Genomic DNA, 15,518 nt, shown 5'->3' on the forward strand with positions numbered 1-15,518 from the left:
ATATACAATTTGAGTTTTTTCCATATATTTTAATAACATGTAGTTTTAGTAACTAGTAGTGTTTGTATGGTAATTCCTGGCAGTTATCTGAAAAGGGAAGTCTAGCCTGGGAAAATATCTTGGGACTGAAGGTATCCTTTTCTTTTTTTCCCCAAGCATTTTATTTATTTTTATTTTTTGATTGAAGTAAAATTTATTTACAGTATTGTGTTAGTTTCTGGTGTACAACAAGCTGTGGATATTCTTTTTCATATTCTTTCCCAGTGTGGTTTCCTTTTTGAAGCAATTATCTGAGAAATAGTAATTTAAAGCTCTGAAAAAGAGCGTATGAAAGCAACCCATCTAACTACATTTGGATTTAAAAAAACTACAGTGTAAATGTCTAGGTAGATATGCAGATACATAAGAATTTGATTTCATAAGAAACATCCAATTATTAGAGCCTTGGGTATCCAGTAATAAGGAAAAGCCCTTGGCATTATGAAAATCATTGTGAATATATGTGTTAGGCAGCCATCAATTAATATTTATTAAACACATATAATCACACCATTGTCCTAAGTGAAATAATTTTATGTGTGAGACCAAAAATGCATTGAATCATGACTTATTGTGGCTTACAAATAGAAAAGAAAGAATTACAAAATTTTGACTGTACTTCTTTTACTAGCTTATGCTTTAAAGAGGTACAAATAGTCAAGTGAATGAAACAACATAAATAACTACTCATGCTGGGTGATTGAACATATGGTAATTTAAACTGTCAGTTGGTGGTTTAATGGAGTAGGAGGGGTCCTTCAGTAGCCGATTATTTTGGTTACTTAAGGCGTGGTAGTATGAGACCCAAGTCAAAGGTTTCATTGTAGATAGATTTTTCCCACTTATTCACAGCTATAGGCTGAGCCTTTGCTCTTATTTGCTGTTCTACAAATTTGCTTATTTGCTATTTTGCAAGCGTGTTCTTTTTTGTAGTAACAGATCTGCCCCTCTTACCCCATAGAAAGTAATAGGGTTGAGCATCTAATTTAAACAAGATGGTCTTGGCACAAGCTCTACCACCTGAGGTGCCACACTGATCACCCTGATGAAGGCTTCCTGCTGAATGCCATAGGCTGTTCTTGCATGGGACTGCATTTTTTTTTGTACATTCTAACACTATCTAGATCTTCAAGATTAGGACTGCTGAGGCTGAAATATTTATCAGACACCCAAAATAACCCTTTTGTCTCAATTTCTTGGTGCTGCATGGTGATGCTACTTCTAGGTATTTCTAATGTGACTCCACATTTCTTTATATCTCTGACCCTATCTCCTGCTTCTCTGTCCACCTCCATATTCTGCTCCAGACATCCTGGCTTCTCTGCTGCTTCTCTAGCGTGACAGGCTCTGTCCACCTCGGGGACTTTGTGCCAGCTGTTCCTTCTCCTTGGAACGCTCTTGTACTCGTTTCCCCAGGACTCACTCCCTCTTTCTTTCCTTCAGTTCTTTGGTAAATTGGCACCTTCTCAATGACAGCCTCTCAGTGAGGCATCCCTGTTTAAAATTGCTTCCCCACCCCACATCCTCTCTTCTTGCGTTATTATTTTGTAGAGCACGTAGAGACTTCTAATAAACCATATTACTTGTTTAGTTTATTATCTGTCTCCCCCAACTCCATGGAGGCAGGGATTTTCCCTTCCTTCTTTCTTATGAATAATGCATTTATTTTAAGATTGGTCCCATTACTCTGTTTTCTTTATATTCAACATATTCAAGAACTATTCCAAGGAAGGCTTTGGCCAGAAGCAGGAATTGATTCTGATATTGAAAAGACTAGAAAGGAATGTGACATATGCCAAAAACCAGGAGTCTCTTTTCATAGGCTGATTTCACAGGCCTTTTCAGGGAAAGAAATTCTTGACTGTGAAAGCCTTATTATAAAAAAAATTGAAGTTTTTTTCCTTTTCAATCAGAGCTCTAATAAAGCCCTGCACCCATAATTTTAAAGCAATATTGTTTCTGATCTCTGCTTGATATGTATCTTACGTTAGACTAAGGAAGGAGTGGTATATCTGAATTGTCCCACTCATGTTTCATTTTCCTCAAGCAGGTGGTCTGGTTAAGAGAATGGAGTGGACTGTTGAGGAAGGTTTGAGGAAAGCTGCTGGACACAGATCCCTAAAGCTGGCCAGGTTTTCTTAACTCAGCATATACCTCCATACTCAGTAATACAGTTGGCCTTGCATAATTAATTTGAAGATTCTTGACTAACAGTCGCTTAAAGACTTAAAAGTGTATTCTGATAACTGCTCAGCTGAACTTAATATCCATTTGCTTTTATAAGGAAGGCCAACTTTGCTGGACTGTACAGCTGCCCAAAGGTAAGTTCTGCATTTGTAACTGAGATTATGGAGCCGTTTCAGTATGCCCACAGACTCAGTGGCACTGTGGTAAACTCCTGCACTGTCTGCAAAGGTGAGCCTGCCTAGGGCATCTGACAACAACAGAACAAATGGAAGTACTTCTGGAACTTTACAATGCTGATACTTTAAGAATATTTCTCTAGGAATCCCTCAGTTCATAAAGTGATGGGAGCAATGCTCTGTTGACTGGACCACTGTCAAAGAATGGGTACCTGGTGTCTCAGTACTAACAGCTGTAACAGAGAGAGTCCCGACTGACTGTCTCCTTGCTGATGGATTTTTTTTTTTTCTTTTTGCTATTTCTTTGGGCCGCTCCCGCGGCATATGGAGGTTCCCAGGCTAGGGGTCGAATCGGAGCTGTAGCTGCCAGCCTATGCCAGAGCCACAGCAACGCAGGATCCGAGCCGCGTCTGCAACCTACACCACAGCGCACAGCAACGCCGGATCGTTAACCCACTGAGCAAGGGCAGGGACCGAACCCGCAACCTCATGGTTCCTAGTTGAATTTGTTAACCACTGCGCCACGACGGGAACTCCGTGATTGATGGTTTTTTAAAAAATTGTTATTATGATTGATTTACAATGTTCTGTCAATTTCTGCTGTACAGCAAAGTGACCCAGTCATACATGTATACCTTCTTTTTCTTACATTATCCTCCACCATGTTCCATCACAAGTGACTAGATATAGTTCCCTGTGCTATACAGGAGGATCCCATTGCCCATCCGCTCCAGTGCAGTGGTTTTCATCTACTAACCCCAGGCTCCCAATCACTGCCTCCCTCTACCACCCCACAAACCTAAGTCTGTCCTACATGATCTTTTTTGTAGATTAATGTTAAGGAAAGCTTAGCACATAGAGGGCACTGCTCTTCCATGTTGGTATTCTGTCTGAGCTGTAGAAAGTGTAGGTAGCTATCGACAGGGCTTATTAAGCCCACAGTAGCTTCAGAGCAAGAAACAACTATTTAGGTGAAGATTTGCTTCCTTGTCTTTTTTCCTCCAAATAGTACTTTTTCCTATCTAGACTTAGTTTTCAAAAACTAGATTTTCTTTTTCCTTTCCCTTCTCTTTATTCTTTCCTTTTATTTTCTTTCCTTTAATTTTTTTTAAATTGAAGATGATCTTTAACCTTTATTGGCACCAACGCTATTTTGTCATATTTCTGCAAATTAAAAAAAAATACTGTAACTCTGTGATTTTATTATCAAAATGGTCTTTGAAAAAATGTGTATTTTAGGTTAATTTTTAAAATTAAATGTGTCTATTGGGATAATGAAAATATTCAGAAGTTGAATTTTGCTGATGGTCTCACAACTCTATAAATATATTAAATATATTGTATATTTAAACAAGTGAACTTTATGATACCTAATTACCTTTCAGAAAGGCTGTTCAAATTATCTTTTAATGATTCTGAACTTACTGCAGTAACAGAATTACCAGATTTTCAAAGAATAATCAACTTAAACTCACAGAGACAGAAAAGGACTCAGTAACCTATTCAGTTCAAGTTTCAGTGCCATTTCCTTGAGAGCAGTTCTCAGCTAGGTGTTGGGATATAGTAGTATGTTATTGTTAATAACAATACTAGCAAGCACTTTGTTACAAATACTAGTTAAAGCATCAGAGTTTTGAAACGATTTACTTCTTACACAATTTAAAGCAGATAATTCTAGCATAACTTTCTTATCACTTTTTTTTTTTAAAGGGGAGTTTGTAGTAGTACATTGGGAATTGTTGCTTATAAGGCCTGGTTAGATAGAGTCACAAGAGTATGTCACACATATTACTGTTACCTGTCAGGGTGGGAAAAAAAAGCTGAGAAGTCTTACAGAAAAATTAATATTTAAATCCCAGCAGCCAAATGACAAAAAAAAAAAAATTGATTTTTTGCACATTACCCAGTTCTCCTCTTTCTTCCTTTCTTATGCAGCCTGAACTAACTAGACAGAAGTATGTCCCAAACTTACCTGAGCACAGAAACATTTATTTTTAAGTACCTAACATTTTGAGGAGCACAGTGTTCCCAGAACTCAGTTAAGAAGATGCTCCTCTGTGAGTTTGAACTTGCCCAAGGCACTAAGTTCTTCTGCAGGAGAGGACTGGGAACTCTGCTGCACAGCCAGTTTAGAGGGTGTGCTCATTCACATAGGAAGACACGAAGGTATGGCTTGTTGTACCTCTCTCTATTTTGGATACTTAGGAGACTGTCCCTGTTTTAATTGCAGTTGTATTCTTTAGTACTTCTTACATTTGAATGTGTTTATCAATTGCATGTTAAAATGCAAGTTTAAATTTAGTGAATTTGGGGTTGGGCCCAAGATTCTGCATTTTCAAGCGCCCAGGTGACGTTGATGCTTTTAGTCCAGGGATCCCATTTTGTATAACATAGGTTTGGGTACACTTAGATCAGAGTAGCTCTAAGACCGAACAGAGTGATTTTTATTGAAGTCTTCCTAATTTCTTCCCTGTTTCCTAAAGTCCAAGTACAGAGACAATCCTTTTCTGCTATAAGATCATTATGAAATGCCCAAGACCTTAACTTACTGTTTTGTCAAAATAGACTGACCCTAACATAAAACTAGATGTCATGTGCTTCCTATAGGAAATTGGTTGAAGGATTTAGGGGCCCTTATTCCTACATACATCAGTGTGACCTGATTTGTGATGCTAAATTGAAAGTATCAGGTTCTTTCTTGTTTCATTGTTTCTACAGAATGTGTCCCAGTAAGATAAGAAATTTGGGACCTCACACTCCGGGGAAGTGTAAGGCAGCATTATTTTGCCCCAAATGTTTTCATCCTCCAGTGTTTGATTTGGCTGTTATATACAGACCCAAATATATATATATATAAAAAAATCTAACAATTTGCAAGGAGACAGTCCTGCTTTTTTGTTTTTTTTTTGGCTGCATCTAAGCATGTGGAAGTTCCCAAGCCAGGGATTGAACCCTCGCCACAGCAGTGACAACTCCAGATCGTTGACCTGCTGTGCCACAAGGGAACTTCACAATCCTCTTTAATTTGTATGGAAAGACAAATACCAGGTTTTTATCGCTGCTTACTTGGGGGTGGGAGGGAACAGGGAGGCTAGAAAGGAGGTGCAGTGAATGATAAGGTAGAAGAAAGAAAAGTGTTTCATTAAAGGCTTAAGAAAACATGTATTAGTAAAGGGTCTAAAGCAAGAAAGATGTTTTAGCACAAACTGGATGGAGTAAGTTAATGAGAGATGACAGAATAGAAAATCCACAAAGTTATTGGAACTGTTCTCTCAGGGCTGCTAGTTAAGGATTATTACCAGTAACTTGGAAGGAATAGAGACTGAAATCAGAACTCCATATGTATATATCAGGGTTAGTTCTATTTAACTATATCCAGTAAGTGATAATTGTTCTCACAGGAAAAAAAAATAACTTGTCATGAATCATGAACCAAACCCAAGATTAGCTGTTTTCAAATGCTCTTGAGTAATATTTAGTTGCATCAATATGTATTTGAAAACAACATCTTTTATTCAAACGCTTCAGGACTTAATCCTGGTGGCTTCTTGCCCAGATTTTTTGAAGAGGAGAGTTGAGATCCTCAGTATTATTTTCCCAGGATGATTCTGTGTCATAATGAAATGAGCAGAGTTCCAAGGTCAATGGCAGTAATATTTTTGAAGTCTACACAATAGAATGTATTCCTCAGAACTCAGTAAAAATGCTGCAGATTTCTCTTTGATCTTAGGAAGCAGTCTGTGTAGCAGGAGCGAAAGCACTAATGAAGAGATTATTAGACAGATCACTTCCCTCTACTTCATCTTTCTCCTTTGGCATCGAATGAAGAATCAGAGAATTTCCTTATCACTTTCACACTGTTCTTTCCTTTCCCTGCTTCCCATGGATGGCTCCTTCTTGCTCCATGACCACTCCGTTAGGTAAATTCCCTTCTTTGACACACTCTCAATTTTTGCAGACACTTTATTTCCTTAAGAATGTCTGTCTGGAGGAGTTCCCACTGTGGTACAGTGGAAACGAATCCGACTAGGAACCATGAAGATGCAAGTTCGATCCCTGGCCTCACTCAGTGGGTTAAGGATCTGGTGTTGCTGTGAACTGTGGTGTAGGTCGCAGACGTGGCTCATATCCCACATTGCTGTGGCTGTGGTATAGGCCAGTGGCTACAGCTCCGATTGGACCCCTGGGAACCTCCTATGCCGCAGGTGTGGCCCTAAAGAAGAAAAAAAAAGAATGTCTGTTTGCTTACTAGTTTCTCATCCATCTGTCCCCACATCACCTCCTGCCCTCCTCGGTGGAATAAGCTCTGTGAGAGAGAGACTACAGTTGAGAGCAGACTCTGATGCTGGGCTACATGGGTTCATGTTCCACTTTCTTTTCTTTTTTCTCTTTCTTTTTTTTTTTTTTTGGCTGTTTTTTGTTCTTTTCAGGACTGCACCCCTGGCATATGGAGGTTCCCAGGCTAGGGGTCTAATTGGAGCTGTTGCTGCCAGCCTACACCACAGCCACAGCAGCGCCAGATCCGAGCCATGTCTGCGACCTATACCACAGCTCATGGCAATGCTGGATCCTTAACCCACTGAGCGAGGCCAGGGATTGAACCCTCAACCTCATGGTTCCAAGTTGGATTTGTTTCCGCTGCACCACAATGGGATATGTTCCACTTTAAAGAGATAGCTGCTGTGCGACCTGGGGTGTAACTGCTCCTCACTTCCTTCTCTATAAAATGACGGTAACAGTAGTACCTACCTCCAGGTTGTTGTGAGGATAAATATGTTGAAATTATGTTAACCGAGCTAGAATATGGTCTGGCACTTGGCCCTCTGTCACTGTCCAGTCAGTCAAATAAATGAAATAAATGGGGGAAGGGACTGACTGTGATTAGCTCTCCATGTATCTCCTGAAGTTTTTGATGGTCTGTTTTTAAGTGTATTTATACAATGAGAGAATGGCTTAGATGGTGGAAATGAGGCCTGTTTACTCTGTGGACATTGCTGTGACTTCTCACGTGGGCATGGAAAACCAAACACATGAAACATTCCTTTCTGTCTCCTGAACAGATACATCTATTTACCCTGTTTTTTTTCCTTTTTTTCTTTTTTTTTACAAGTAATATAGAAAGATGATATAGTACAATAATAACAATTATAAGTTTTGTAATCAGTCAGACACAGTGTGACCATGGAAAAGTGGCAAAAACTTCTCTGAGCCTTAGTTTCCTCATTCATAAAATGGGGATAAAACATGCCTCAGAGGGTTGTGAGAATTAAGTGGGATCCTGTTTGTAAAGTACTCAGAACTCTGTCGTGTATTCAATAAATGGTAAATTATACATTCCTCTTTTAGGTAGACCCCAGCTTTAGCTGCAAGTAGTATCATTTTTTTGTAATGGCATTTTGTAAGAGCAGTAACATTCTACAAAATCAAAGAATGTTAGCAGTGGAAGAGAATTTCGGTAATATCCACTCCAGTGTACCCATTATCCAGTTGAATAAACTGATCTAAAGAGAGATTAAATGGTGGTACTGAGCTGTCTCCTGATTTTTTTCTCTGTGTTCTTTTTCTGAGGCTCTGTCTGTCTGTCTATCTTATCTAACCACCAGACATTGTAGGCACTCTATTACCATCATGTTTATTGAATGAATGGTAGAAAAATCAATAGATATTGAACACTTATTACACCATTCTGTTAGATACTGGAGACATTTAAAAAAAATAGCCAAAGAATTGTCCTTTTTTTAAGGCACTCATGACTTTCAGAGGAAAGATAAGATATGGCCCATTAGCAGCATTTCATACCCTTGATCATTCCTTTTTATTGAAACACTCTTTTTCTATTGATTTTCATGATTCCACACTTTTTTTTTTTTTTTTTAAATCCATCTGATTCCCCTTTTAAATGTGTAGTGCTGGTGGCTTCTCCTCTAATCAACCTTAGTGTTAGGTGCTGCTCCATGCTCTATTTTGGGTGCTCACATTTCTTTCTAGTTGATCTCAATCAGCTTCAGTTACCCTCTAAGCTAACAGTTCTCTAGTTTTTGCGTGTGAAACAATCAGTTGAGAGGTTTGTGAAAGTGAAAATTCCTGCATCCAACTCTCAGACTGTTTCAGTGGGTCTGGTCTTGCTGCTCAGAAATCTGCAATTCAAACATGTGCCCCGGGGGATTCAGATAAACTAATTTTTATTAAACATGTACTCTGGGGGGCTCAGATAGAGATAAACTAATTATTAATCATGTGTCCTGGTGGATTCAGGTAGAAACAGACTAAATATTACCCTCCAAGAAACACTGATCTATACATGATTTTCAGACTGAAGTGTCCATCTGTGTCCTTCACATGTCCCCACTTGGTGTTTCCAAAGCTAAATTGATTGTCTTCTTGCTTCTAACACAACTCCCCTCTTCAAATAGAGTTTTTTTTTGGCATTTACTTTTTCAGAAAATAATACCAACCTCTACCACATTACTCATGGGGAAAATCTGAAAAGCTTATTTGATGCCTTTCTCATCACTCAAATCCAGTTGAGTGTCAGTCCCATCCTTTCTACTTGGATATGTCACAGGTTTTATTGCCATTCCCACTGCTTTTATCCAGGCCATCTTTATTCCATTTCTGAAATACTGAACCAGCCTCAAGCTGGCCTCCCTTCATCAAGAGTGTCACCACCCTTGGAGTTCCTGTGGCTCAGTGGTTAATGCACCTGACTAGTATCCATGAAGACGCGGCTTCGATCCCTGGCCTTGCTTAGTGGGTTAAGGAACTGGCATTGCCGTGAGCTGTGGGGTAGGCCAGCAGCTGTGGCTCCGATTTGAACCTTAGCCTGGGAACCTGCATATGCTGCAGGCACAGCCCTTAAAAGACGAAACAACCCCGCCCAAACAAAAGAGAGTCACTGCCCTCCACAGTGATCATCCTCTACAGAGAATCAGAATGACCTTTTAAAAATTCTGATGTAGATAGTAATGTCTCTTCCTTTGTCAGATCTTCATTTTGCACTTCCCTTAGGATATAATCCCAGCTCCTTAATGTGGCCCTCAAAGATTGGCATGATCAGTTTCCTGCATTTAAGTTTCTACTTGAATAATACTTCCTCAGAGAAGCCTTCCATAAATTCCTAGTTTCTTCTATTATAGTGCTTACTTTAGTATCAGCTTTTTAAGCAAATAAGATCACATATTTTCATATTAGTTACTGATATGGTTGTCTCTTGGCAAGGAAGGTTATGATTTTCAATAAAGACTACCTTTTGCTTTGCTGAGATTTTCATAGAAGACATGTGTCCAATGACAGTTGCTTTCACTCATCTTAATTAACCACAGCCCCTAAAATTTTTTTCATAGTACTTCCCACAACTGTAATTCCATAGACATTTGCTTGTTTAATTTTTTTAGTACCTGTCTTCCTAATTAACAAAATGAAAACTGGGTCCAGGCCTTTGTGTTCCATTTCTGTATGTCTAACACCTAACACAGCTGCTCACACAAATTAGGCACTCAGAAAGGAGATATTTTTTCAATGGGTGAATAATGCACAAGTGAATTAGTAAAGCATTAAGGAGTAATAAGATAATTACCATAAAAGAGGTATAAAGTAGGTATGTAGGGTTCAAAATGGCTTATTTGCCACACTGAATTAAAAGTTGCTTTCCAGCAAGAGCATTTTGGGTTTCCTAGCAGGTGGTTGTGGACTTGAGGACTTGCTGCCTACCCTTGAGAATCATGAGCTTAAGTAGCATTGAAAACCATGGAACCCAATAGAATCACACAGAAAGTAGGTAGAGCTATGGAAGAAAAGAAGTTGTACCTCAAATTACTCACAATCTGGGCAATAGGAAAATGAGAAGGATCCAGTAATAAAAACTCAGAAATTTTTACCATTGCTATAGGAGAAAAATGAAGAGCATGATATTTTAGAAACTTTGTCAAGACTGTATTTCAAGAAGGGAATGATCTGCTGTGAAGCTCTTAAGTAATAAAGCTCTGAGATCTGACCATTGGATTTTGCATGATCACCAGAGGGCTGGACAAGAGCTATTTGAGAGGGGGGAGAAGAGAATCTGTGTGTAACAGGATAAGAGAGAATAGATTAAACATACACACATCCTAGGGTCCAGAAAACCCCATTTGCAGGAACAAACCCAAGAGAAATTTTTGCATGTTTGTACCACTGGACCCATTCAAGAATGTTCCGAGTTGCATTATTTGTAATGATAAGATCCCCAAAGAGTAGATGCATATGAAGTTATACTCTTAGAATGGAATATCATATAGCTATGAACATGAGTAGTTTTACTATACACATTATAAACAATTTTGATCCCATGTAATGAATTTAAAATACAGGTAGAACTAAATGATCTGTTCCTTAGGGATATATATGTATGTAAAGGAAATGCCAGATATGGCTATAAGGGCTGGGTGGGGGAGGACAGTTAGTGAATAGGATTAATTGGGAAGGGGCCCACAGGGTCTTCTGAAGTTCTAGTGACGTTATTTTTTCATAAAAATGAAGTAACCAGAGATTCATTTTTTAGGCTTGTCTTTATGTGTGATATATTTCATAATAAAAATTTTTTTTAAAGTAAAAAAAGTGACTGGGAGAAGAAAGAAATGGAGGAAGTGGGTCTGGACAAACTTTTATAAGAGTTTTGCCATTAAGGGCAGGGAATGAGAAAGTAGTAACTAGAGAAGGGGTGTGGATCAAAGGAGGGATTTTTGTGTGTGTGTGTGTGAAACTGGAGATAGCATGGTGTGTCTTTGTACTAAAAGGGATATTCCAGTAGAGAAGAAAACTATATGTTTTAATTTGTTTCACTCAGAATAAAAAAATTGTCTAGGTTAAGAAAAAATGTTCAATAGTTATTTTTAGCCATTGACTTGAAACCTGAGCTCACATATTCTTTTATCAATCTCTGATATGCTTGTTCATATTTTTTTGGCACATGGATCTTATAAATATTTTATAGAATCTGCCATTGAAATAAATGGCATATTTCTGCTAAGTTACTCATCAGCATAAACTTTTCCAAAGACAGTTTTATTTTCAATGATCTTTTTAACCCTATGAATGATTTTAGACTTGGGATGGTGCTTAATTTTACATACCATGAGCATATGCAGAATTTATATTTAAAGAATTCTCTAAAAAATGGAAATTATGGCAAATTTTCTTTGCTCAGGAGAAGATTTTTTCAAGTTGGAGCAACCTTTTAAGGAATAGGAGGGTATCTTTAAGTTCCCTTAGAACAATAGATATAGATTCTTGTCCTCATGATTTATTTTACAGGTATCAACCATCTCTGTCTTGGGAGCTGGAGGGTCATGAGTCAGGCAAGTAACAGATTTCTGAGGAAATAGTTTGAGTGCCTTTCAGAGAACAAGTTAGCAGTGGATACAAGAGAATTTGCTAGAGAATATATGGTTCTAGGTGACTGAAGTCACCACATAGTATAATGCCATCACCACTCGTTAGTCTGTACCAACATTAGAAAAACATTTTGGCCAAATGGACAACTGTTGTCGCATGTGGCCGGAGGCTTTTATGGGCACTACCTTGTTCCTGAAATGCATCATTTTGGCCTCTGTGACTGTGAAGGTAAGTTGTTGTCCACTTGCCTAATTAATATGTAGAAATATATTCTTTGCCTAATGATTTACAATTTTAAGCATGGTTTTAAAAAATTAAAATAGCAATCCATAAACCAGAATTGAAACAACAGGCATAATTTGGAATGCTTTTTTTTCCCCATGGCATTTGATTGGTTTTGACATGTCTCTGTAGTTAGTTAATCATATCCTGAGCAGGGACAAAAAGGAAGAAAATGGAAATAAGATTTGTTATGGTGGGAGGAGTCCTGCTAAGACTGTCTGTTCCCGAGCAGATATATACTTATTTACCTTAAATCTCTCCTTAAACGGCCTTCTGAATTCCAGCTTTTAACCTTCATCCTATTTTCCAAACCTCACCTCATACCAGTCCAGTGGACAAAACATTCTCTTAAGACCTGAGGAAATCTGGAATAGTTCAGGATTTGAAATGAGTAATTATTATATCATGATAACACAGCTGCCTGGGTTCCTGGGTCCTGTGGTAGGATTTCCTTCTTCATAGTGGGCTGGACAGGTTGGTTAAGAAAGGAACTCATCATCTTTGCAACCTTCAGGAGAGTACAACCTAAAAGAGGTCTTTATTATATATAAAAGTTATCAAACCATCCAAGAGAGCTTGTTCTCAATGAAAGGTATCACAGAGTTACCTGGAGGTTTACCTAAAATTACCTAAAAATGAACTAGAATTATCTAAAAACATATTACTTTGGTCTTCCTTCCCCTACCCAATTTGGATACCTTGGCCTCTCAGAGCACGTGGAGGAATTAGAAAATAGTGAAGTTTGAGGGTTTTTTAAAAATTGGAGATAGTATAGTGTGTCTTTACACTTTTGGGAATATTCCAAGAGAGAAGGAAATTGTGTGTTTTAATTCATTCCTTGCACTATTAAATTCAGGGAGATGTCCTGCTATAGAAACAAGATTGTCAAAATAAAAATTTGTCTGATTTTTAAATCCCAGGCCATTTGAATATGCTCTCCCCTCCCCACTAAAAATTTTATTCTGCTCTTTGTTCAGGTTGACAGAAGGCATTGTTTCCTAGTCATGGGTTCTCAAGTTGATGAATGAGGATTCATAAGTTATTTTCAAAATTTCACCAGCTTGATGTGGTAACTCTATCTCATTCTAATAAAAATCAACCAACCACCCAATGAACAAAACTAATTGTGAGTTATATATTTTTAGGTTAATAAAAAAAGACTGGTTATTTGCAGATGCAGCTTATCTTTAAGATATAAAATATTTCAAAATGTATTCTATAGAAACTTCAGGTCCAAAGAAGAGTTCTTTGTGATTGGAAAGTTTCCTCTGATTTAGTATCTATCATATTTCCTGTAAGGATGGATCAATTTATAAATTCGATTTATTCAAGGCATTCTGAAATTGTACATGTATTTCATGTCTGCAGTGTTTACATGTTTTCCTTTACATTCCTTTGAATGACATTTAGCTATTTATGGGGATCAGTTCTTTTTAAATCAGAAATTTCTTTGCAAAATTGAAAATGTTTCAGCAAAATGCATTTCAGATTTTATTGTGATTACTAAAACATACTACATTGTTATAGAAGTTTTAGGAATAATGTAAAAATATAATTCATAAGCTCACCACTGGAATACAACAAATATGATTAGTGTCTATATTGTATTTATTTATTTGGTCTTTTTAGGGCCACACCCACAGCATATGGGTGTTCCCAAGCTAGGGGTCAAATTGGAACTTCAGCTGCTGGCCTATACCACAGCCACAGCAACACCGGATCCTTGACCCACTGAGTGAGGCCAGGGATCGAACCGCATCCTCATGGATACTAGTGTGGTTTGTTACCCCTGAGTCATGACAGGAACTCCTATGTTTCTTATTAGACTTTTTCAAATGTGTAGCTTTACACAGTGTTAGTCAATGAGTAAATACATTTTTGTGATTTATTTTCACATTAAAATGAGAAGACACAATGTATCAATTACTTTATAGATTTTAACAGGTGGTTGAACCCCTCCCTTGTATGAATATGAAATTATTATTTTCTCATTAATTACATTTATTTTTGGAAACAGACTTCTGCCCATTTTTTAATCCTTTATATATACTCAAATGCACATACGTGTATAGATTTTATTAAAAAGATTTGAATTTTGATAAGACTTTTCTAAAGTTTAGGAGATTTAAAGTCAATTCAACTACACTTAACACAGCCAACAGATTGTCCGTGCTTTTATATATTCCCCTTTAAAATGACTGATTGGTATCATTTTTATGTGTTCATTGAGAAAACAAAATAACAATATACTTGCAGATACAAACACATCAAAATATACAATTTTGAGATTGTACCATCCAACTCTAGATTGTGATACAATTTGTTGCTTTCTTATGTGAAAGCGTATAAAGTCAAGGAATTATTAACTGAAAATGAAACTAGGCAAATACTGTTCTTTCTTGTGTATCAGCAAATACTTCCTTGAAAATAACAATACTATAGTATATATAAAAAAAGGTAGACATATGCTGTCTTTACCTTTCCTAAAGAGGGCTTCAGGATTCATTGCACATTTAATAGCTAGTAATGATGCTGTGACAGGAGTGAAAATACAGAATGCTCAAAAAACTTTAAAACAATGGGAAACTTTTACTGATTACATTTTAAAATCCACACATGACTTTTTTGAAAAGTTAAACCTGAGAAAGCAAAAGCACTTCCTTATTAAAGATACGTTTTAATAACGCTGAGCTATCTCTTTAGGTTTATTCATTTCGTAAAGATTCAGTCAGGCAGCCAAGCACCTTGTTTAAACAATATCAAGCATATTATCCAAACAATATCCAAGTGTTTTGGTGAAGTTTTGGGAAAAGTAACTACAGGATTGTTAGGCACAACCAAAATTTCTTAAGCTTCTGTACACTTTTTATATCCTTTATGATATAGTAAAAACTCAGAACTACAGAGGTAAAAAAAAAAAAAAAAAAACAGGACTTACCTATACATTTTAATCCTGAATTGTGAGGCTGTCCTTTTTTCTGCTATCTGACCACTCTGAGATTTCCACTCAAATGAATGACTCTAGTGTATTATATGTGATCTATGAAAGAATAGAAGTCAAAGGAGGAAATCCCACATAATTAAAACCAAACTTGTTAAACAAGTCTAAAGGAATCAACTGGAACCAATAGCATGACTTGTGGAATGGAATCAGAAATGGACAGGAAATTTCACAAATCAGTAAGACTTATTTATACCTGTAAGTTGTGATTACACATAATACCAGGTGATAGGTATTTTGTGAAAGCTTGCAAATGCTCCACAGGCTGTGGCATCATTTTTTTTAATTTAAAAAAGATGGGACACTCTTGCCTGGGTTATCATGTTGTCATGTGTCTCATTCTTGGCCACGGCAAGCCAAAGACTATCAGAAAATTCCTTCCATACATGAATGGATAGTACTATATTTGGATTCTTCCTTCTCTGTGATAAAATACTGATTTCCTCAAAGCACTTAAAACAGAT

The 15,518-nt window shown here is 37.3% G+C and overlaps 1 protein-coding gene across 1 annotated transcript in view; it reads right to left on the minus strand.

Moving 5' to 3' along the window:
- The window catches only part of TMPRSS11D (transmembrane serine protease 11D), a 53,299-nt gene extending 38,167 nt beyond the window's left edge, over window positions 1-15,132 (minus strand). The window contains 2 exon segments of the mRNA XM_047799427.1: window positions 12,302-12,418; window positions 14,992-15,132. Of these exon segments, the coding sequence (XP_047655383.1) occupies window positions 12,302-12,351 (50 nt within the window). The 5' untranslated portion in view covers window positions 12,352-12,418; window positions 14,992-15,132.
- Between the last annotated feature and the right edge of the window lie 386 nt (window positions 15,133-15,518).

This window comes from Phacochoerus africanus, chromosome 10, assembly GCF_016906955.1.
Source record: "Phacochoerus africanus isolate WHEZ1 chromosome 10, ROS_Pafr_v1, whole genome shotgun sequence".
Lineage (NCBI taxonomy): Eukaryota > Metazoa > Chordata > Mammalia > Artiodactyla > Suidae > Phacochoerus > Phacochoerus africanus.